The following is a 23,946-nucleotide window of genomic DNA, read 5'->3' as shown; positions in this document are numbered from 1 at the left end:
AAAAGGTGCAACAAAAACACCATTAAAAGTCAATGCGTTCATGCTGGGGACTACCAGAATGAAACTCATGGACCACAGTTTTGGAACCCCTGTACTAGTGTAAATGTGTGTGTGAGAGAGTGTGTACGTGCACACAGATGCACACAGATCTATTTACATCGTAGATTAGAGGCATTTCTCCAGAAAACCTATTGTCTTCATAAAAAACAACAACAGCAGATTTGTCTGGCAGGATACACCATTGCAACCTTATTAGCATCCCTCCTGTTGTTTTTCTGAGCATTTGTCCTGGTGCTTATGTAGCACTGAAGTTAAACTAATAGGCTTCTCATTATCACTTTAGTTGCTTTCCTAAACCATTGTATTGCTTGGCTACTTGATCACCACTAAGAGTTATTACTGCCAGTGGTATCACTTGTGTACGCCAAGGGTCATGTGCACTTCTATAGGGGTAAGAAACTAGAATGCACAAACTCTGTAGTGTTTGAGAATGAAACTCATGCATAATACCATTGCTTATCAGAAAAACGCACAGAACAATTGAGCAGGAAAGGAATGAAGCCTCAGTTCTGCATATTTTAAGAAAGACATTTCACCCTGACTCCTGTTCTCTTCCTCCTCAAAATAAAGTAAACTGCTTAGAGGGGTTTACGATTAAGCAGTATGCAAATGGCATTAAATAAATAAATCAATAAATAACAGAGCTACAGGCAAGAGACTGCCTATTGCTCCACAATGACTACCCATTAAGATCGCCTTTCTGCAGCCAAGGTTTAGGGGACTTTAAAGGAAAAAAAAGTGGGCTAAGAGATGCAGCAGGTGCTGTAATGCTACAGAACAGGGACAGGGAACCTTTTCCAGCCCGACAGCCGCATTCCATTTTGAGCAACCTTCCAGGGGCCACAGGCCAGTGGTGGGGAGGGCTAGAGAGAAAAGGAGGCACAGCATTTACTTTGAATTCTACCTTTGGACAGTAGGCTAGTTTCTACACACACTCACACTCCCCTCTCTAAGTTCATCCAGACAAGCAAGAAGCATCATTAAAGTCGAAGGACGTGTTCCAGCCAAGCAAAAACACACAAGGAAGGTGCAAAGCAGGGCTGCTGAGAGGATGGGATCTGGGAAGGGTCCCAGGGGTCAGACAGAGAGGTCGTTTGGCCCCTGGGCTTGAGGTCCCTTCTTCCTGCTATAGAACTTTCTCGCAGTCATTGTGGAAGTCACAGAGTGTTGACTGTGCGTATTTACCTTGTAGAGAGTCTCCCCAAGGGCATTGTGATGGAGCTGCACTACCACATAGGCGTGCAGGAAGTTGGACGCAATCATGTCAGGGACAAAGGGAGTATTCTCATCCTGGAAGACAATGGCCACAATATCGTTCCCAATATGACGCTTCCGCTGAAGCTGGAAGGGAACACACAAGGAAACACGTAAGAGGGGAGTTGGCCTTCCAAAGAGCAACCTACCCAGCTTGACCACTCAGCTCCCATCCCAGTTCTAAACCCAAACCCGTCCTAAACTGTCAAGCCAACCAATCCCCAGACAAGTATACCATCTTTTCTTTCCAATCGCAACTTGCTCAGCAACACCTTTGTCATGTCAGCCCTAAATGAGCTGCCTGCTGCCATCACTCTAGAGGTTGATTCAACATTGCATCCTCCACAGGTGTCCCCTTCTCCCTCGGTACCTGTTGGGCATCTCCCTCTGTGAAGGGTAACATTGTAGAGATGTGGAACATGATCTCTTTGCCCCGGAAATTTGTGTAGACAGACTCTGTCCCTGTTTGACCTCTAGTAACATCCAAGCCACCTCGGAAGCTGATCAGTCCCATCCAGCATGAGCAAGGTTAAAAAAAACCACAAGGGGGGGGTAAAGAGAGAAGAAGAAAAGGAGAACATGAACAACAGTAGCATTTTTATCTAAGATGGGAATACAGTTTAAGTGATGAGGCAGATCAGTACTACTGGTCAAAGACTTTCACGCAGAAGCAGCATGTGGGAAAGTGGGTGGGCAGAGAACAAGGGGCACCCTTCTAGCAGAGGTGCTGCCGCTCATCAGGATGCTTTTACTCTGATGCACACATCTCAGAAGGAAAAATGGACCAACAGGGACAACGTTCAGCTCCTGTTACAATATCACTAGAAAAATCTGTTTGCTCAGTTTCTGTTTCATTTTCTGTATTTCTAATGCTGTTTTATACCAAGGAAATTAGTTCTCTTCTTACAAATATGAAAAAGGGAAATTTAATCCTAAAACAGGGCCAAAGGTACCCTTGTAAGGCTGCAATCTTAAATACACTTCCTACAAAACAAGCTCCATTGAACATGGCAGGACTTACTTCTAAGTTGTACAGAACTTCACTGTAAGAGAATGTAACTCTTTTTTTCTGGAGGAAACATCTGGTTTTTAATTAGCAGAAAACCAAAGTCTTGGTGTTCAGCACTTGGCTGCCTCTCTGTGAAAGGCCTTTGGATGGTGAATTTATAGAGCAAGTGAAAACTTTTTCCTCCCTCCACCTCCCTTTCTTCAGCTCCATGTCTCCATCGTCCATCATTTCCTCAGGTCTTGCTGGTCAGACCATTGCCTAACGTGAGATTTCTTCAGAGCTCCCTCTCTCCTCAATCTGCTGCCTCTTCTGCCCTTTTGCTTACTTCATTCTCCACCACCACTGCCCCAGTCTGTCCGTCCGTCCATCCATCCATCCGTTCATCTGTCCATCCTTCCTTCCAGTTCCTCTTTATATCCAGCCTCCTGACCTCTGTGCAGCCTGCCCCTTAGTTTCCCTGTCTACCCCAGGCCCCTTCTCATTTCTTAGCCATCAGACTGCAAGTTGGATTGCAAGTTGTTTTGTTGTTTTGCAAATATTATGAGCGAACTCACCAAATTCAGGCAGCAGAGCAATACTAGAACCTTCACTGTCTCCAGGGAATACCATATGTATTATTTGGCACCATACATGTTTACAGCTAAAGTACACTCACCCACGGAAATCCTGCAGCTGGATTCTGTCTCCAAGGAAATCTAAAAACTCTAAAAATCCCAGACTCTCTTCAGTATTACTGAAGACTTCTTCCTCTGTGGTCTACAAAGAGAGAGAGAGGCAGCAGAAAATGAAAGGACAGCCATGTCCCATTCAAGTTCCTGACCTAGCAATTAGTGAAGAGTACAATGGAGATCGCTTTTGCGTGTGTATGTGCACGAGCATGCCATTTCATTCATGTCATCTCCCAAGTGCAGTATTCCCTCTATTTCTAAAAAAGACCCATGTCTCTGCTTCCCCAGGGCTGAAAGTGTAGAGAGACTACAAGTATTTTTAGCACTAGTAGAAAATATACTCAACTGTTCCCAACTGTTGAAGGCAAAAGGAAGGGGGAGGTGAGAAAGGGGTGGAGAGGATTAGCTAAAAAAGGAGTGATGATGTACTAGGAAAGAAGAGGAAGACTGAAGGATCACTAGGCTGGGGAATGGAGGGCAAGGAGATACAGGTGAGCTCTTGTCCAGACTCCCCAATGACAGGAAGGGACATCAAGCGTGGATGTGAAAAGAATTTTACCTGCCCAGGTTTCTGGTAGATGACTCCAAACTTGAAGTTATTGCTGATGACATGTTCATCAAATGCAACAATGAGTTGGGAAGCCTAAGAGGTGGAGAAACACCCTGAATTACAAGCAACAGCAGGCAGCTGCCCCAGAAAAACAGAGTGTGTGATGATGATGTGCTTATGGAACTACAGTAAGCCTACCTTAGGATATAGCACCGGAAAGAAGCGGTCAATATTCACATCCTCACACAGCAGCTGCAGGAGGAAAAGCAGAAGGGGTTAACACTTTCTCCATGCAGGGACTTGACTTCCTAATGCAAGTCATCTGAGTTGCTCAGATATTTAATAAGATGTGAAAAATCACTTCTGCAAATTTAAACTGAATAGTCCTGCACTTGCAAGAAGTGTTTCATTTCTTTCTACTTATTTCTTCTCTCATTACTTTCAAAATTCATTAAAGTGGGTTTTGAAATTCAGGATTTAAATTCGTGATTAGTGAACTTATGCTGCCTGGCATGGGTAACTTTACAGAACTGAAGTCTGTTTATTTTTCACAAGTTTCATAGAAACATTTTTAAGCATGTACATGCTGGAATTTAAAGAATGAATTAGCCAAAAGTAAAAAGTTTATCTATACATGATAGCAAATCCCTGTTTATCAATAATTTGAATCAAGAACACCTCACTCACACATCCAAACAAGCTCCCGAACAGGTAAGTAGCACAGATAGAAACAATGCCCCTAGAGGCAGGAACCGAAAGTAAAGAAGTGAGCAAAAGGAAAACTGTCCAAGGCAGGGGTAAATTTACAATGGCTATGACACATTTGCAGTTATACTGGTTTCAGTGCATCTCCACCTCTGTTTTGTGAATCTGAGTACACACAATGTCAGTCAAACTCTGCTCTTTTTTACTTCAAACTCTGGGATTTTGAGTTTGGATGCATTGTCCCTTCAAGCCAGCTTCACACCGACTTCAAAACTGTTTCATCAATCAACCCAGTGATTAAGGTGTTTCTGCCCTGCTCCACCCACTAGTGTGTACACAGCATCAATATGATAAAATGAACCAAACAGTAAAGGTGTATACAGTTGGGTGCAGATTCATTCAAAACGGCACCCAGACAAAACTGTCTTGATGCTTTTTAAGGACCTAGCGTGCATGTAGCCCATGATTTTTTTAGTTTTCACTGCAGTAGGTATCAACATGCATCTAAAGATGCTGCATAGCCACTTAAAACAAAACAGGGGGGGAAACTTGGTCAACTGACTATTTAGATAAAGTGTTACCATTAATTTATTAGAATGCCACTGAACAATGACATTTGTGCTAATTATTCTAGAAGACACCAGTCCCTTCAAAAATTGTAGAGCAGCAGACTAGACCACATCCTTCCCACCAAGGTCTCTCACTCCTGCCATATCTAGCAGATAATGTCATGATAGCTTACCTTTTTATTGTGTCTGCTATTTGCATAAGGATACCTTTAACATATGAACTATTTGGCAATATTAGGCTGCGGTCAATTAACCAGCAACCCAACCCTACATGCATCCATCTTGTGATTGATTCAAGATTTTGTTCATATTGCCAATCAGCCCATGTCCGCCTTTATTCTGAAGATTTCTGATCATGCAGTGATCATCTGGCTTGTAAGTCTGGGATATGCTGAATTCATATGTCTTATAATAACTGAAAAGAATCAGATCTGATCACATGAATGACATGAGAACAGACTGCAGAGGAAGGTAGATGATAAAGTGGAGCATTAATCAGAGGATTAGAAGGAAAAAACAATCCAGCAATAGTCAGTAGAAGTTCTGAGCCTGGAACAACGTACCTTTGCCATTTGGACAGCATTGGGGAACTCATTCAGGCAGGAAATAGGAATCAAGTCATGCTTGGTACTGGTGCGAATCCTGCAACAAACAAACAACAAAAGCAAACAAATGCCAAAAGGAAACCAAGCAAGGTCTCCAGCTTCTCTGCTGTTGCCCTGGCTTTGGTAACTTATCCTTCCGGCAGGGCCAGCCAAACACATTTTGCTCCCTGAGGCAGAGCAGCAAATAGTGCCTGCCCAACCATCTACTGCACCCAAAAGTTCATAGAACCTAAAGCGAGTCCAGTTATGAGAAATGTTGGTAATTAAGTGGAATATAAATACCTTTAAAAAAGCAAAGTAACAAAATTATTCTTTTATTATTATTATTATTATTATTATTATTATATTATATTTATTAGTCGCCCATCTGGCTGGTTGACCAGCCACTCTGGGTGACATACAAGATAAAATACATTGAACATTAAAAATTAAAATTTAAGAACCCAACAGTAAAACTTAACCCATTCCAAAGGCCTGCCGGAAAAGCCAAGTCTTCAAAGTCAGGCGGAAGCTCATCATAGAAGGGGCATGGCGGAGATCATTTGGGAGAGAATTCCATAGAGTGGGGGCCACTATTGAAAAGGCCCTCCCTCTGGTCCTGTTTTAACCGGTGGGATCGAGAGAAGGTCTTCTGAGGCTGATCTTGTTGAGCGGCATCCCTGCCGATGCTGGAGGCACTCCTTCAGATAGACTGGTCCAAAACCGTATAGGGATTTAAAGGTTAAAACCAACACCTTGAATTGGGCTCGGTAAGCAACCGGTATCCAGTGCAACTCCATTAACACTGGAGTGATATGGTCCTGCCAGCGGCTGCCTTTGATCAGACGAGCCGCCGCATTCTGTACCAGTTGCAATTTCCGGACCATTTTCAAGGGTAACCCCATGTAGAGCGCATTACAGTAGTCTAGGCGAGAGGTGACCAGGGCATGTACTACTGGTGGGAGCAGATGGTTGGGAAGGTAAGGGCGCAGCCTCCATATCAGATGGAGTTGATACAGCGCCGCCCGGCTCACAGCCAAAACCTGAGCCTCCATGGACAGCTGGGAATCAAGGATGACCCCCAGGCTGCGGACCTGGTCTTTTAGGGGCAAACAAACCCCATTAAGCACCAGGTCTATATCCCCCATCCTTCCCTTGTCTCCCACAAACAGCTTATTCCTCCCCATCCAGCCACTCACCGACTCCAGGCACTTGGACAGGGTTTCTACAGCCAACCTCAGTGAAGATTCGAATGAGAGACAGAGCTGTGTGTCATCTGCATACTGATGACACTGCAGCCCAAATCTCCTGATGATCGCCCCCAGCGGCTTAATATAGATGTTAAACAACATCGGAGAGAGGATGGAACCCTGTGGCACCCCGCACTAAAGATGACCCAAATAAGGCCTGTAAACCTTCTCTAATATACGATAGTTGGAGACTTTTCCCAGAGCAATTACTGGAGGAAGGTTAAAAAAAAAAAAGAGGGGAAGGTCATGAAGAGGGTCACTTGCCAAATGAATAGTGAAGGACTTTGGTGACCCTCTCCATCTAGTTTTTACTTTAGTTTTAATTTATAAACAGCTTTGATTTTTCCCCCAGATGAACAGTGCTATATAAATTTAGTAAATAAATAGTTAACAAGTTTAAAGCGAGACAAAGAGAACCACTTGAAAAGCGCAGCCATTCAATGAGGTTTGGACCAAAAGGCAGTTTTACCTCAGCAGCAGACGGAGGTTATCTTGCTTTTCAACTTGTTCATACTTCACAGAAAGGACCAAGTAGCCCAAAGCTGTGTCATTGGCGTAAAAAGTCTGATGTTCCTAAGAAAAAAGATATTGGAATAGCTGCTTACCTTAGGGTATCCAGAAGTAAGAGAATCATTTTTGTACAGCCAAAGGGCACATAGTCTTTTGAATTCTAGATTGCTTTGAGATAACATGAGAAAAGCCCTAGTAGGCTGAACTGGGACTGCAGGTGGCATGATGCCATATTATATGCAGCGATGCAAAGGAGTGTGTCCTAATTGTCATGAGTTCACTGGTTATTTCTGTGTGTGGGTAGCATCAGCTGCACAGTCCATGAATGGCATTTTCAGGGGCACTGTGGGCATCTACTATTTGTACACATTTTTTGTATTTTCTGTGTTGTGTGCTTTTCCCCTCCCCTTCTGAGTTGAGCACATATAGGATACAAAGGATGTCCCAACAGGGTAGCAGCAGCGTATTGCCCCCCACTCCCCCAGATGCATAATCAGAGTATAGGACTGCACTCCCTTGGGCCTGGTCCATAGGCTACAACTGGTGGAAATGCTGCACCTAGATTGTTGATGGGGACAGACTATCGGCAGCATATAACTCTGGTGCTTAAAAGGATTACACTGGCTGCCTATGCACTACTGGGCCAGGTTCAATGTTCTCATATTAATTTACAAGGCCCTTAATGTCTGGGTCAAGGATAGCTTAGAAGCCTCCTGATTCTCTGTATCCCTGCCCAACCACTGAGGTCTTTGGAGGAATCATTCTTAGTGGTACCTCCCTCCGTGGCTTGGCTGCGTGGCTCATATCCACCAGAAGCTGTGCATTTACTATTGTAAGCCCAGGGTTGCAGAATTTCCTTTCAGTTGAGATTAATTGAGATGCCTCTCCCAACTGAACATCTAACGCCTCCTGAATGCTTTTTATTCCAGCAGCCTTTTTAAGTCTTTTCCGATTTTATAGTTAGTTTTTAACTGATTTTACCTTTATTGAGCTTGGTGGACACTACTTAGAGACAACTGTAGTTAAGCACCATATAAATTTATTATTATTATTATCATCATCATCTTCAGGACCAGCACCAGGCATGCCGGGGCCCTTGGAGTGAGTGAGCAGCGGGCAGGCGGGCAGCTCCCTCCCTGAGATCGTGGAAGTTACTCCCCCACCCCAACGATGGAGGCCACGGGGGCCTTTGGAGCTGGCCCTGATGATGAGGAGGATTAATAATAATAATAATAATAATAATAATCTGTATTTTAAACACAGAACATGAACTGTTTTAATTCATATTTTTAATTGATTGATATTTACTAATTTTAATCGTTTTTATTGTGTATCTTATTATTGTTGTTTTAATTTGCATTGCAAACCATCATGGATAGATATTATAAAGGGCAGTATATAAATACCTTAAAGAAATAAATGTATGCATTCATATTAGAGTTGTCAACCCATTAAAGATTTTTTGTTGATTGAACCATCTAATCTTTAACCAATTAAATTATTTAACTTTAAATAAATGTGCACATTACCAAAATTGCCTTTTGAGATAGTGGAGTAGGAAAACTTTCAGCATAATAAACGTGTTGAAAACACATTTTTTTCTAAACTAGTATGAAAAAATAAGCAGGCTCTTAATGGTCACCTAATTGATTAAAACTGGCCCTCATCAATTAATCAACACAAAGTAGTTGATTGATCTTCTAATTTAAGCAGTAGATAGCAATAGTTTAAAATTAACCAGTAAACCAGTAAGACTACATCAGGAGCCACCTGTTTACCACTTTAGATCATCATTAAAGAGGCACCTCTTCTCCTTGGTCTTTGACAATTGAACTAATGTTAACAGGGTTTCATTATATACCATCTTGGGTTTTTTATATATATATGTATTGCATTATGGAGTGGAGCTCTTTTTATTTGTTTTATTTGTTTGTAACTTACCTTGGGGCTTTACAGGCAATAAATATAATAATAAATAAATAAAGCTTGCATCTGTAACAAAATTACAATAATATTGTTATGAGTTTGGGGGGGTTGGAATGGATGATCCCTCTGAGTCCCCTTTCCAGCCTCTGATTTGGAATCCTGTTCCTTGGAATGAGGAACTCACTCTGCTGGTCAGATTATTCTCTCCTTTGTTAAACAAATAGAGTGGCCAGGTAGGATAATGGGTTTATTGGTTGCCCAGCAACTGGTGAATGGGCCAGGAAGACCCTTTTGTCATTGAAACTCTTCAGGAGAGCATCTCCCCCCCCCTTCCGGGAGCCCAGGAGAGGCTTGTAGTTTGAGATGGTTTAGAGCAGCCTTTCCCAACCAGTTGTTGGACCACAACTCCCATCAGCCTCAGCCAGCATTGCCAATGGTCAGGAAAGATGGTTGTGGTCGAACAACATCTGGAGGCACACTGGTTGGGAAAGGCTGGTTTAGAGAATGTTTTGGGGAGGCTGGAGGCAAGCAGAGAGGCTGGCTCTCTGCATCATGGCTATAGGATGCCTCCTGTAACACTGATAGAAAAGCTGGATATTGGACTGGTGATGCCTTGAACCCCTTCCATCCTAAGCTCAAGTTGGAATGTGTGTAAATAGATAAACCATATTTCATAAAGACACCGCAGTCTCTGCTGACCTTCTTCCCAAAGGAAACCAAACCCTGGAGGAGCGCAGGGACCCCGGAAATCTCACCGCTCGGAGATTGGGGAGGCGCACAACAATATTGATCCCTCTTCCCCACACAGGCATAACACTTTTTTGGTGTCTTAGCAAAATTACAGACGCTACAAACTATATACATGCAAGGCAAAACATAGAGCCCACAGTTTTAGACTGGTGTAGTATTCAGAAGCTGTAGAACTTCTCTTACCTTTCCCAGGAAGTGCTTGCGGTACAATTTGGCTGTTGGGTCACACTCTAACTTCACTTTGCCACTGCAAGGGGATGGCAGGTCATGCAGTGCTGGGTCTGAGATAGGAAGATTGTGGGAGGTCCCTTCAATCCAGTAACCCCCGAACTGGGGTAAGATAACAAGGGGGTAGGGCCACCCTCTCCGTAACACCTATCAAGAAAGAGAGGTGGGGGAGGTAGGAGCAGACATGAATAGAGAGAGTAGGGATGGCGAGAGATTTGATTCCCTACATATTTAAAGCCAAATCTATCAAATTAGCAGAGTCTGATACAACCTGAAAACCAAAACACAGCATTTGTTGATGTAGTTCTCCAACCCAACAATGTTTACGAAAGTGCATATGTTAGGGGGAAGTGTGCATAAAAATGAATATATGAGTGAGCATAACAGAAATGTGGAATACTGGATTTAAGGTTTCTCGGCCCATTCCCAGCTCCATTGGCCAAACGTGAGGTAAATCCCATCCTCAAATTCACTTCCACAAAATGAGCACCATGATCCACTCCCAACCACCCATCACAAGTGCCTGCAGCTAGCTTTCATTAAAAGACAAACTAGGCTTAAAGACAGACATGCTATTCAAGAACTCCAAGATACAACCAAATTAATACCAGATCCACATTTTGGGGGTGTACTTGAGCCAACCTCCATTTTTGACACCTAATACATTTGAACTCAAATCGTTGTTAGTTTTGCTGTGACTCACCTCATGGATGCTGGGGTATGGGATATACTCCTCTTCTCTCTGAAAGCACAAAGAGGCCATTAACATGGATACGGGGATTAGGAGCTGGGGATTATGCAAGTTGTAATGTAATGTATGGGCTCCCCATATCCTACCACATGCATCTCTGCCACCTAAGTCCAATAGCATAATAATTATGGCTCCCAGCTCTTCCGCCTCATGACTACGTAATGGTTGGAAGTGATAGAGATGAACTATATTTCTCAAGTCCTTGAAATAATGCAAGCAGTAAAGTGGTGCAAGCATTATTTCCAGGAGCTGAGAAATATAGTTCACCTCTACCACTTCCAACCAATATGTAGCAGTGGGGTAGCAGAAATGCAACCATGCATGTCTCGTGCTTTTTCCTCCAATGCGATTCCTACTCCTTCAGAAGAGCTGCTGCCTTGTCAGAGCTATCAGTATTTCACTCTTGTGTACAACCTTGTTGAATTTCATTATTGCTACCGTTACTCAACTCTCCAGTTTGAGATCATTTTAGCTTATCTTCTAGAATATCTGCAGTCCTTCCATCTTAGCATTGTTTGAAAGTACAACATGTGGACAGTCTTCTCCTTTGTTTACATCCCCAAATAAAAAGATTTAATAACACAGGGAAGACATGATTCACTAGAAAAGACAATAATGCTGGGAAAATCCAAAAGGGAATAGAAAAAGAAGACCACCAAACAAGAGATAGATTGATTCCATAAAGGAAGCCACAGACTTGAACTTACAAGATCTGAACAGCATGGTTTCTAACAGATGCTATTGGAGGTCACTGATTCATAGGGTCGCCATAAGTCGTAATCGACTTGAAGGCACATAACAACAATGACACAGGACCCAGAAATGATCCTTTATAGAATAATGTGATATACCCTATTCCAATCCAAGTCACAAATCAATATTGCCCATTGCTTATGGAAGCACCCACAGTGGCTTGTCTAAAGCTACAAGTTCATAGTCAAGGAAAGCTTTGATCCAAGGATTTGTTGGCTTGCAGCTTATTCTATTTGGCAAGAGGCAATGCTAGTTCTTGGCTTATGTGACCTGCTCTAGATACTTCCAGCATCGCTTCCAATGAGCCCTGACAAGGGACAGAGGTGCTCTAAAGGTAAAAAGAGGTGAGCATTATTTAAGGAGCATCAAATCCTCTTCTCCCTTCCTGACTCTCTCGCTGAAATCATTATTTAATTCCAGTGTTTTAACTTTTGTAGAAATTAAGATGAATAAAGATAAATATACCAACATTTGAGCGGCATTGCCTGACTACACAGAGTGTGGCGGAGGAGCAGAATGAAAACAATACTTTGCAGAGGATTATTCTGAAATTTTGCAGGCAGAACAGGACGTGGGTGTCAATGTCTCTTGAACAGTCGATGTGATATTGTTATTTATTACCATTTTTATTTGTTATGGTTATTTGTTAGTGATCTTTGACTATTCTGTGAACTTCTTTGAGCACAATGCTGTATATCACTATATAGACTATGACTATTCCCCTTGTTCTCTGTCTTCCCCATGACACCCACCTGATGCTAGCTCTCCCCTATCCCTGCAATTGCCATTATCTCTCACACGTCTTCAACATTACTTTGACTCTCTTAGTTTCTCCACCCCCATAACTGTAACCTACATAAGTGGAAGGCTGCCATTCATTCATATGGGGACACACTCAATGCTGCCGTTCAGCTGAAAGCAATAGACATCCCTATTGCCTGCCCCTGATCCCCAGATTGATCCTATATGCATAGCCCCATCCTGGGGCTTGCTGATCACTCTCTGAATGCTGGGAGACAGCTTTTTACACCATATAGAATAGAGACAAAATGAGGATTGGCTCTTATATTTATCATTTCCAATTCTAAAATTGCATTAGAGAGTTCAGGTTCAGAACTGGAGAACTGAACTGACCTTGAGCGGAGCTGGAAGCGAACATCTTTGCTCATCCAAACGACTTTTCTAGACAGAGAGGGGAAGAAAAGTGAAACCCTACAGCCCAGTATGTCTCTCCTCTCCCCCTTCCCCTTCGCCTCCATCTGAAGCCAAGATCCTGTTTCCCAGCTCTCCTTGGGCACAATTTCAGATTTCTATAGGAGGGGCAAGATTCTTAACAAAGTTTAAAGTACCAGTCTTGGATACAGCCAAGGTTAAATTGCAAAAGCAGAACAGAACAGTCAGCATATTAACAGAATTTGTTAAGGCTACTTTTTCATACTTTAACTATAGATTGTCAACACAAATTAAGCAACAGATCTGTGCCTTTGGCATACATGCCTAGGACATAAACCATTTATACAACAATAGTCACCCAGTGTGCAGAACAAGTAAAGTAGCCAGAAATACCAGTGCAGATAGGAAATAATCACATCAAATACTGTGAGGAAGAGGAGAATAGTACCCATCCTTTGTGATTCTGGCTCAGATCTGTTGCTTTAGGAAAGGCAAAGGAAAACGAGCAGGATTTTTTGCAAACAAAGCTGCTCTTAAATGTCTCCCTCTCATCCAGGTGACAAAATTGATTCATGTTCTGCACGGTCCAAACATAATCACTAGCAAAATCCTTGGCATGCAGACAAGTATGCAGATGACACTCGAGTGTTCCCTCTCTAGCTGTTTCAACTCAAGGCACCCAGGTGGACATCACTTCCTTTTCCCCTTGAGAGTTTAAGAAGGCAAACCAGGTATCTTTGCTGTACTCTTTTTGGCACCTGCTAAAACATACCCCTCCACTAGGATGCACACCTTGATGTGGTGAGGGGGTTTGAGAGTGTCAAAGAAGCTGAGAACAATGCCATCAGGAGACTAGAACAAGAGGCTAGACTCCTAGCAGGGGCACCCAAGGCAGAATGGTCAAAGCTGAGACACCAGACTAAGATGCATCCAAACTCAGAGGAAGGCAGTGCTAAACCACCTCTGAATGCCTCTTACCACGAAAACCCTATGAACAGAGTATCCAAAATGCAATATGAAATAGTGCTGGAAGATGAGACCACCAGGTGAGAAGGCACTCAGCGAGCTACTGGGGAAGAACAAAGGACAAGTACGAGTAGCACTGTGACTAATGATGCAGCTGGGTCAAAGCCAAAAGGAAGCCCAGAGGCTGATGCGCACAGATGTGAAACAAGAGTCCAGAGTTGTACAACCCACACAAGAGGAACATGGAATGTGAGAAGCATGAACCAGGGAAAGTTAGAAATTGTCAAGCAAGAAATGGAACACATCAACATGGCAATACTTGGCATGAGTGAATTAAAATGAATGGGACATTTTCAATCAGGCAACTACAAAATATTTTATGCAGGAAATGAGAAATTAAGAAGAAATGAGGTTGCTTTAATAGTGAGAAGTGAAGTAGCAAAAGCAATTAGGAGCTATAATGCAAGGTCTGAGCAAGTTATATCAATGAGATTAAATGGGAAACCTATTAACATAACCATCATCCAAGTCTACGCTCCAATGGCAAACACAGAAGAAGAGGAATTTGAGAGATTTTACGCAGAAGTATTATTTATTTATTCTTTGATTTATATCCTGCCCTTCCTCCCAACAGGAGCCCAGGGCGGCAAACAAAAGCGCTAAAAGCACATCAAAACAACATAAAAACAGACTTTAAAATACACCAAAACAAAACAACTTTAGAACCATTTTTTTTAAAAAGCTTTAAAAACATCTTTTTTAAAGAGTTAAAAAAACATTTTTTTAAAAAAATATATTAAAAAGGAATTCCATCAAAGACGCAGACTGGGATAAGTCTCAACTTAAAAGGCTTGTTGAAAGAAGAAAGTCTTCAAAAGGTGCCAAAAAGATAGCAGAGATGGCGCCTGCCTAATATTCAAAGGGAGGGAATTCCACAGGGTAGGTGCCACCACACTAAAGGTCCGTTTCCTATGTTGTGCAGAACAAACCTCCTGATAAGATGGTATCTGCAGGAGGCCCTCACCTGCAGAGCGCAGTGATCGACTGGGTATACAAGGGATAAGACAGTCTTTCAGGTAACCTGGTCCTGAGCTGTATAGGGGCTTTGTACACCAAAACTAGAGCCTTGAACTTGGACTGGTAGCAAATGGGTAGCCAGTGCAATTCTTTCAGCAACGGGGTGACATGTTGGCGATACCCTGCCCCAGTGAGCAGTCTCACTGCCACATTTTGCACCAGTTGCAGCTTCCGGACCAACCTCAAGGGCAGCCCCACATAGAGCGCATTACAGTAATCCAGCCTGGAGGTTACCAGTGCATGGACAACAGTGGTCAGGCTATCCCAGTCCAGAAACGGCTGCAGCTGTCTTACCAGCCAAAGCTGGTAAAAGGCACTCCTAGCCATGGAAGTCACCTGGGCCTCTAGTGACAAAGATGGATCCAGGAGCACCCTCAGACTATGGACCTGCTCTTTCAGAAGGAACCACCAGCCCACAGTGCCTCCATCTTGCTAGGATTCAGAGTCAGTTTATTGGCCCTCATCCAGCCCACCACCAAGTCCAGGCAGCGGTCAAGGGCTTGCACAGCCTCTCCCAATTCAGATGTTATAGAGAAATAGAGCTGGGTATCATCAACATACTGCTGACACCTTGCCCCAAAGCTCCTGATGACCACTCCCAAGGGCTTCATATAGATATTAAACACCATGCGGGACAAGATGGTACCCTGCGGAACCCCACAGCACAAATGCCAGGGGGCCGAAAGACAGTCACCCAATGCTATTCTCTGAGAGTGACCCTGGAGATAGGATCAGAACCACTGTAAAACAGTGCCTCCAATACCCATCTCACCAACTCGACCCAGAAGGATACCATGGTCAATGGTATCAAAAGCCACTGAGAGATCAAGTACGAATAACAGGGTCACACTTCCCCTGTCCTTCTCCCGATAAAGGTCATCTATCAGGCCAACCAAGACTGGTTCAGTCCCATAACCAGGCCTGAACCCAGACTGGGATGGGTCAAGATAATCTGTTCTATCCGAGTACAGGAAGGAATTGATCACACACCAAAACAAAATATTCTGATAATCATGGGGGACTGGACTGCAAAAGCAGGGAACAGAGAAGAACTAGAAATTGTGGGGCTTAGGAGATAGAAATGAAGCATGAGAAAGACTTATTTAATTCTGTGAAGCCAACAATTTATTTCATGCAAACATTTTTTGAGCAACCGAAAAGACGACTGTACATGTGGACATCACCAAATGGTCAACAGAGGAATCAAATTGATTATATAGTTGTTAGCAAAAGATGGAGAAGTTCCATACTTTCTGCAAAAACAAAACCAGGAGCAGACTGTGGTACAGATCATGAACTGGTAATATCGAAAATCAGAGTAAAGCTAAAGAAGAAGAACAAAGCAATCATAATGCCAAAATACAATTTAAATAACATTCCAGAAGAATAGGAAGATCAAATAAGGAGCAGATTTGAGGCTTTAAACTTAGTTAATAGAGAACCAGAAGAACTATGGATTGAAGTCAGAGACATTATCAGGGAAGAATGCAAAATGACTACCTCTAATTAAAAAGAGAGAAAGACCTCAATAGGTGACTGACGAAACTCTTAAAATGGTTAAAGAAAGAAAGCAAAAGCAAAAGGAGATAGAAACACAGTCAGAACCCTAAAGGCAATAATACAGCGACTAGTACATAGGGACAAAGAGAACTATTACAATAGATATTGTAGAGAAATAGAAGAGGATAATTTATTTATTTATTTAAAAGGTAGAACAAGAGCCCTATTCCAAAAGACTAGAGCAATTAAAGGGAAATTTAAACCAAGAGTAGGTATGTTGAATAATCAACAGGGGAACAGACTGACTGACCGAGATGAAATAAAAGGAAGATGGAAGCAATACACTGAAGAAATCTAGAAAAGAGATGCCAGAATGACAGATTCATTCATGGAGGAACTGTATGATGAAGAACCAGAAATTTTAGAATGTGAGGTGAAAGCTGCTCTTAAAATACTTGGAAGAAACAAATCACCAGGAACAGATGGCATACCAGTAGAGTTGTTATAACCTACCGAGACTGAATCTGTCCACATTTTGACAAAAAGTTGTCAAGAAATATGGAAAACTAAACAATGAGCCACAGACTGGAAGCATTCAATATACATCCCAATTCCAAAGAAAGGGGATCCCAGGGAATGCAGTAATTATTGAACTATTGCCTTAATATCCCATGCAAGTAAATTAATGCTCAAGATTCTACAACAAAGGCTCTTACCATATATGGAGCGAGAAATGCCAGATGTACAAGCTGGATTTAGAAAGGGAAGAGGTACCAGAAATCATATTGCAAACATATGTTGGATAATGGAATACACCAAGGAATTTCAGAATGTAATCATCCTGTGTGTTCTAGATTACAGCAAAACCTTTGATTGTGTAGACCATGAAAAAGTATGGAATGCCTTAAAAGAAATGGGGGTGCCACAGCATCTGATTGTCCTGATGTGCAACCTATACTCTGGACAAGAGGCTACTGTAAGGACAGAATATGGAGAAACCGATTGGTTCCCAATAGGAAAGGGTGTGAGACAGGGGTGTATTTTATCACCCTATTTGTTTAATCTATATGCAGAACATATCATACGGAAAGCAGGACTAGACCAAGATGAAGGAGGTGTGAAAACTGGAGGGAGAAATATCAATAATTTTAGATATGCAGATGATACCATACTGCTAGCAGAAACAGTAATGATTTGAAACGAATACTGTTGAAAGTTAAAGAGGAAAGCACAAAAGCAGGACTACAGCTGAACGTCAAGAAGACTAAAGTAATGACAACAGAAGATTTATGCAACTTTAAAGTTGACCATGAGGACATTGAACTTGTCAAGGAATATCAATACCTTGGCACAGTTGTTAACTAAAATGGAGACAATAGTCAAGAAATTAGAAAAAGGCTAGAACTGGGGAGGGCAGCTATGAGAAAACTAGAAAAGGTCATTAAATGCAAAGATGTATCACTGAACACTAAAGTAAGGATCATTCACACCATGGTATTCCCGATCTCTATGTACGGATGTGAAAGTTGGACAGTGAAAAAAGCGGATAAGAGAAAAATCAACTCATTTGAAATGTAGTGTTGGAGGAGAGCTTTGCGGATACCATGGACTGCAAAAAAGACAAATAATTGGGTGTTAGAACAAATTAAACCAGAACTATCATTAGAAGCTGAAATGATGAAACTGAGGTTATCATACTTTGGACACATTGTGAGAAGACATGACTCACTAGAAAAGACAATAATGCTGGGAAAAACAGAAGGGAGCAGAAAAAGAGGAAGGCCAAACAAGTGATGGATTGATTCCATAAAGGAAGCCACAGACCTGAATTTACAAGATCTGAACAGGGTGGTTCATGGCAGATGCTCTTGGAGGTCACTGATTCATAGGTTTGCCATAAGTCGTAATCGACTTGAAGGCATATAATAACACACACAAAAACAGAACCCAGACATTGCAGCATTGACATAAAATCTGTAATTTTAGTTTATACTGTAGTGTATATTTTTAACCGTTGGTTTTATTTATATTATGCTTTTGTTTTTTAAATCAACTCTTCAGCATTTTAACGTACATTTTATATTTTTGTAAACCACTTAGAGTTTTATTTTCAATTAATCGGTATACAAATTCTGTTCAACAAGAGAGAGAGAGAGAAAGAGAGTTAACACAGCATATTAAGGAAGGCAGAATTAGCTGTGCTAGCTCAAACAGTCACCCAGTAGCAACACACAGAAACCCAAGCAGGCATGGCAGGTAGCAGAGAAGGGCAATTTCATTTAACACATTCCTCACATCAGAGCTGTTGTGCACTTGGCCGCCAACACCTAGCAACTAGATAATTACCAGCTTCTACCTCATACCAGTAGTTTGGCACTGCTGGTTCTCTGACATAATCAACAAATTATAAGCTACAGAGGGCCATTTTTAGTTTTCACCTCTATTGCAGTTTCTGAGCCAACTGGCAAATGAGAATTTGGCCTCCAGCCAGCGGGGGAAACGATGAGGCACTCCTATGGGAGATTTCATCCCTGGAATCGTGTGTTTCAGCATACACCGTTGGTGGCAAATGAACATTAGCTAACAAAAGCTCAGTGGAAACAAAGCTGCCCATTTGTAACAAGTAGAAGCTGGAGAGAGCTGAAAATGTGTTCTAAAATCAGAAGGAAAACCCTCGCAGGAGAGCCAGAGGAGCCAGTAAAAGCCCAAGGTTGGAACATGAGGGCAGTATCAAAGCAGGACTGAAAGTCTTTAGACCCAGCTGCATGGAGATAATCAGTGGGTTAGGGATGGGGATGGGAACAACAGGCTTTTACACAATGACTGGGTGGCAGTGTTGGAATGGAAGAACAATTTCACAGCACATTTAATGCATGGAAGGCGATTCAACATTAGAAAAATCAAAGCTTGGTGGAATAAGCAAACCATACCTGCATTTTTTCAATCATTTCAAACAAATCCACTGCCTGTGAGGAATAATATGAAATAAGAAATGAATTTGCAAGCTCATCAATTTAGATACGATTTCTGTAATTTCCAGGATGAGTCTTTAATTCTGTTATGACTTTATAGAATGCTTAATATTTTGCCCCTTACATACTCCCCAAACTTGAATTTACAAGACTCTTCATAAAATTGTGACTCTCTCATCACTAGTGTTAAAAGGAATAGTTTTCCCACAGGCATCTGGTTGGCCACTGTGAGAACTAGATGCTGGTCTGATCCAGCAGGCTCTTATGTTCTTAGTACTTTCTGGTCTTCACTGCTGCAGAAATAGGTATGAGAGATAGACTATTGCATAAGCTATAATTACTCAGAAACTAGACTGGGAAAATGTATTTGCACATTCTAAGATCTTGTGATTTGTGAGTCTTACACTTTTTCTTTTCTTTTTAAAACCACTGAGTATCACATTTCTTATTCAGGTAGTTATCTGCTGAAATGAATAAGAGGTTCCACACCAGTTTGGAAATTTTCCATATAAAAACCACAAGATACTTGTTCTGATTCAGCCAGGGGCTGTACATGTATCCCTAGCTGAAGGGCAGCTGCCCCACCTAAACAGGTGTATGTGCACAATTCACCTGTCCAATCTGACAGCCAGGACTGTGTGCACAGAACTCATATCCCACCAATCAGCTGAGAGAGATTATTCAGTCCACAATGTTAACTCACAGAACACTTGATTGGCAGGATTCTAGCTTTTTAAAGAGAAGTGATGTGCCCTCAGTCCCAGTTGTTCCACACATTGTCCAGTTGAAGCCCATATGTTGAAGCAGTGAAAGAAACATATTTGGCTTCTCCACGTTATTTGTTTGAGTACATTTATATCCTGCCTTTATCTATCATGGAACTCACGGTACCATACCTAAAGTTCCTATCCAGTCTCCCATCCAGGCACTGACCAGATCCAGATCTACTTAGCTTCAGCAGAGTCAGTAGCAGGCACTGTGGTGGGGCAGAGCTGCCCTCCTAGCACCAGTGTTGCTGCAGCTCACCAGGATGGTACTGGGAGGGGGCAGTGGGGAGGTTGGGGCTGCATGGATACAATGCCTGGACTGCCAGATTGGCTCTGCTGGTACACTCACACAGCTTCAACCTTGCTGCCATCCAACCCTGCTCCAGAATCATCCAGGCGAGCTGTCGTGATACTAGTTAAGTGATGCTGGATAAGTGAGAAAGGGGCTGTTTGAAGTGTCCTCACACCATGTCCTGGGACCAAGATGCTGAGAAACCATAATCTGCTGAAGATTATCATCAAAATATCCACATGAACAGCTATAACCCTGGATGAATACAACTTTGAAGTAGTACTTATTCCACTGAAGTAGTTGATTGCAACATATGCACCGTCTGGATATCCTGTGAAGTAACTCTGGATTTCTTGCATGAAGCAAAGGGTTGGATGTCCTCCAATTTTATGATTCTATACAGCTTGTAAATATATAGCATCTAGATGCATATATCCAAGGGCAATGACAAATACAGAATGTAACTCCTTCACCTTCCTCATCCCAGAATGTTGAGGACACCACATACTCTTCATGCTTATTCAGTACAAGGTCTCCTGTTTTGGATGCCAGGCTTTTAGCCTACTATCCTAGGCTTTCAGAATGTCTGTGACAAGCTACTGATGGGCTCTACCGCTACACACATGACTGTCTATATGCTGCACTTCAAAATCTAAATTGTAAATCAAGATAACTAAAACATCCATCCAAAGAGCTGAATTGCAAACTTCATCAACAAATTTGTGTTGTTTTTATATAATCCTTCATTTTTTTATTTTGCTTCCGCTACTCCTGCGGAAGGGCAAGGCATTACAAGACACAAAAACACCATCTTCCAGCCACGGAGGCTTATCCTCTGACTTCTGAGACTTCGCCAGGCATTACCTATATACTTTAAAGTGTTGTCTTTGCAACTATAAGGGCTAGAATCTTGAAGGGGGTTATTTAATTGTTCTTTAAGTTAAAATAAATCATCATTAACCTCAGTTCATTATTCTTCCAGGAAGGAGCCACAGCATAATGGCACAGTACACGCTTTGAACGCAAAAACTCCTAGGTTCAAACCTTGGCATTCTGAGTCAGAGACCAATGTTGTTGATCTGAGTAGACAGTGGGCTCTTCCAGATGTCCTTTTTATTGTGTTTTCATGATGATTTATGCTTATGATGCTATTGGGGTGGTCACACGCAATCCTACTTTCACTCCTGTTTGCGCCTTCAAAAGTTTTGGGGTGGTCACACTGCTTCATTTTCAATTAGTGCACATCCCATAAATGTCCTGCTGAAGTCCCATAACTTTTTATTCCACACCACAAATGTTCTGGTTTATTTTTGTCCTGCTTTTGTTGCACTACAGCCCCTCTGGACAGCAATAATGTGATAGCACTGGGAAAGCATCACAGAACCAACTAAAGCAGAATAAATCCACCACTGATGCACTGTTATTATCTCAAGAATAGGCCTGCAATAAAACAATGGTCTGGAGGGGCCCAATATCTCACTAGAAAGATCAATAATCTGATTTAGCATATAGCAGCATCACATGAATAACATTTTGCTCTTGCATGGAATTACAACATATGCACAGCCCTTTTGGTGTGGTCAAAGGCAAAGCTAAAATTCCCTAACTAGAAACAGACCAATTTGTAGGATACCCTCAGACAACACACCCATGTGTGTCTACACTACAGCATTTATGCACACACAGAGAAGCAAAGAACCACCCATATGCATACATACACATCCTCCAATTTGAGGTTACATTGCAAGTCCTGCTCCTGTTGTGAACTTGCCCAGTGTGATGCAGTGATTCAAAGGTCTCGAATGACTTCACTGCAGAGAATCAGGTTCAAATCCCCACTTAGCAATCAAGTTTGCTGTGTGACTGGGCCAGTCATTCTCTCTCATTCTAAACTAATTCACTGAAAAAGTTGTTCTGGGGATAAAATTGGGGTGGGTGCCCTGCCTTGAGCTTCTTGGAAGAAAGGTGGGATATCTCTTTGCTTATCATTTATATCCTACTTTTCTTCCAAGGATCTCAAGGTGGTGTATATGGCTCTCCCCCCTCCTTCATTTTATGCTGAGGGTTTGGCTGAAAGAGAGTGACTAGCCCAAGGTCAACCAGTGGACTTCATGGCTGAGTAGAGATTTGAACCTGAGTCTCAAATGGTCCTAGTCCTACCCTCAAACCATTATACCACACTGGCAATTAGCCGATTATAAATAAAATAAGCATATTCCCATCACTGGAGGCAACTGCAGTTCCTTACCTTATTTTGAACAGCTGGATTAAGGGCAGCCTGAGGGTCCTGGACAGGTGAGTCTAAGGTGTCACTGATGCAGCGCTCTGCCTCATCAGACCTCCTGCATCAAATGGAGATCACTCTGATTAGGCCTCAAAGCACAACAAAATCCCCCCCCCAAATAGATAGGTCCTTTCTCCATTCAAAGTCCTATTATCCCTCCCAGATATTGACACCTTTACTTACTTAAGAATTGGCATGTTTGTACTTCATAAGACTCTTGGACCTCACCTTCAAAGTCAGTTCAGAACAAAAATATTTTATTTCCAAGAAAAGTCTTGGTTGATAGCGGGTAGAAATACAGTATCTAGTCCCAAATCCCAGTGATAACTGATAAACATGGCATCCTCACGTAATATTTTTTCTTGACCAGACCAATCCTCACATGCATCACAGCATTCCCATTATTTGCTCAACAAATCAAGTTTAAAATATGCCTTTAACCTAGAAATTTTCTAGCACATTTTCACAGTGAGCCATAAGCTGTCCATTTGCATGCTTACATTTGTACAATTCCCTCCAGTCCATTGCTGCATCCCTCCTTGCATTCTTGTACTGACAATCTTCCCGCCCGCCCCCATTCTCTCTATCCATCTGGCAGTTTCACTGCAGCCTCCTTGTTAGGTACAAGTTGGGTTTCACACACATCCTTTCCAGGCTTCCACCGCTTTGATTAGCTGCAGCTGCAGCTCTTTCTTCCATCTCATGCCTGGTTACAGCTGAGTATTTGCATGAATCTGAACTGCAAATGTTTTGCTTGATAAAAAACAAAATAGAATCCTGGAAATCACTCTGGGTAGATCTACAAATAGCAGATGTGACTTCTGTGAAAGAAAAATACTGACGACTTGGGACTATCCCCTAAAAAGAGTTATGTTGGAAGACGTTTATATCATATATCTTTTGGCTAACCTGCCAAAAAGTTCACTACTGCTTGTGTATCTATTTTTGTGTGTACATGTGAGTGAGATGGGTTCGCATACACAGAAAACACATTGCAGCACGCCTAGGGTTCCTACCACGTTCATTCTTTCTTGATTTTCCTTATAATGTATAAAGACTTTCCTAGTTTTAACAAGAAACAGGAGCAGAAGTAATACCGTAGTCCTGATCTCAACCTTGATCTCAAAAGTCACATGACAGTAACTAGCAAGTTACAAAAACTCCTTGGTATAATAAATATTAGCAGCAGCTAGGGAACACTCTTGAAGGCCATTTACCAAAACAATGAAAGAACTCGTCCAGTTTTATAAGAACTATATTCTGAGTGTTATTTATTTGCATAGAGAATGCCAGGATGCATGACTTGCCACTTTCAGTGCCATTTAGAGACTGGGTCACTCCCAGACCC

General features: G+C 42.1%; 1 protein-coding gene across 2 annotated transcripts in view; it reads right to left on the bottom strand.

Annotated features, from left to right (window-relative positions):
- Positions 1-23,946, bottom strand: part of LOC133389925 (rap1 GTPase-activating protein 1-like) — a 59,441-nt gene that overhangs the window by 17,661 nt on the left and 17,834 nt on the right. Inside the window, exons 1-13 of one of the 2 annotated variants that reach the window (XM_061637773.1) lie at positions 23,099-23,121; positions 22,563-22,656; positions 19,214-19,249; positions 12,702-12,749; positions 10,767-10,805; positions 10,019-10,210; positions 7,119-7,222; positions 5,379-5,457; positions 3,740-3,793; positions 3,551-3,634; positions 2,979-3,079; positions 1,685-1,814; positions 1,246-1,401 (exon numbers count right to left, since the gene is read on the bottom strand). In XM_061637773.1, the coding sequence (XP_061493757.1) occupies positions 1,246-1,401; positions 1,685-1,814; positions 2,979-3,079; positions 3,551-3,634; positions 3,740-3,793; positions 5,379-5,457; positions 7,119-7,222; positions 10,019-10,210; positions 10,767-10,805; positions 12,702-12,749; positions 19,214-19,249; positions 22,563-22,656; positions 23,099-23,100 (1,119 nt within the window). In that variant the 5' untranslated portion in view covers positions 23,101-23,121. Of the gene's footprint in view, positions 1-1,245; positions 1,402-1,684; positions 1,815-2,978; positions 3,080-3,550; positions 3,635-3,739; positions 3,794-5,378; positions 5,458-7,118; positions 7,223-10,018; positions 10,211-10,766; positions 10,806-12,701; positions 12,750-19,213; positions 19,250-22,562; positions 22,657-23,098; positions 23,122-23,946 lie in introns of those variants that run through there. The other variant, XM_061637776.1, reaches the window with a different exon arrangement.

This window comes from Rhineura floridana, chromosome 1 (assembly GCF_030035675.1).
Source record: "Rhineura floridana isolate rRhiFlo1 chromosome 1, rRhiFlo1.hap2, whole genome shotgun sequence".
NCBI classification, from domain to species: Eukaryota; Metazoa; Chordata; class Lepidosauria; order Squamata; family Rhineuridae; genus Rhineura; species Rhineura floridana.
The sequence above is the reverse complement of the archived record's forward strand: the minus strand, read 5'-3'. Positions and strand labels throughout refer to the sequence as shown.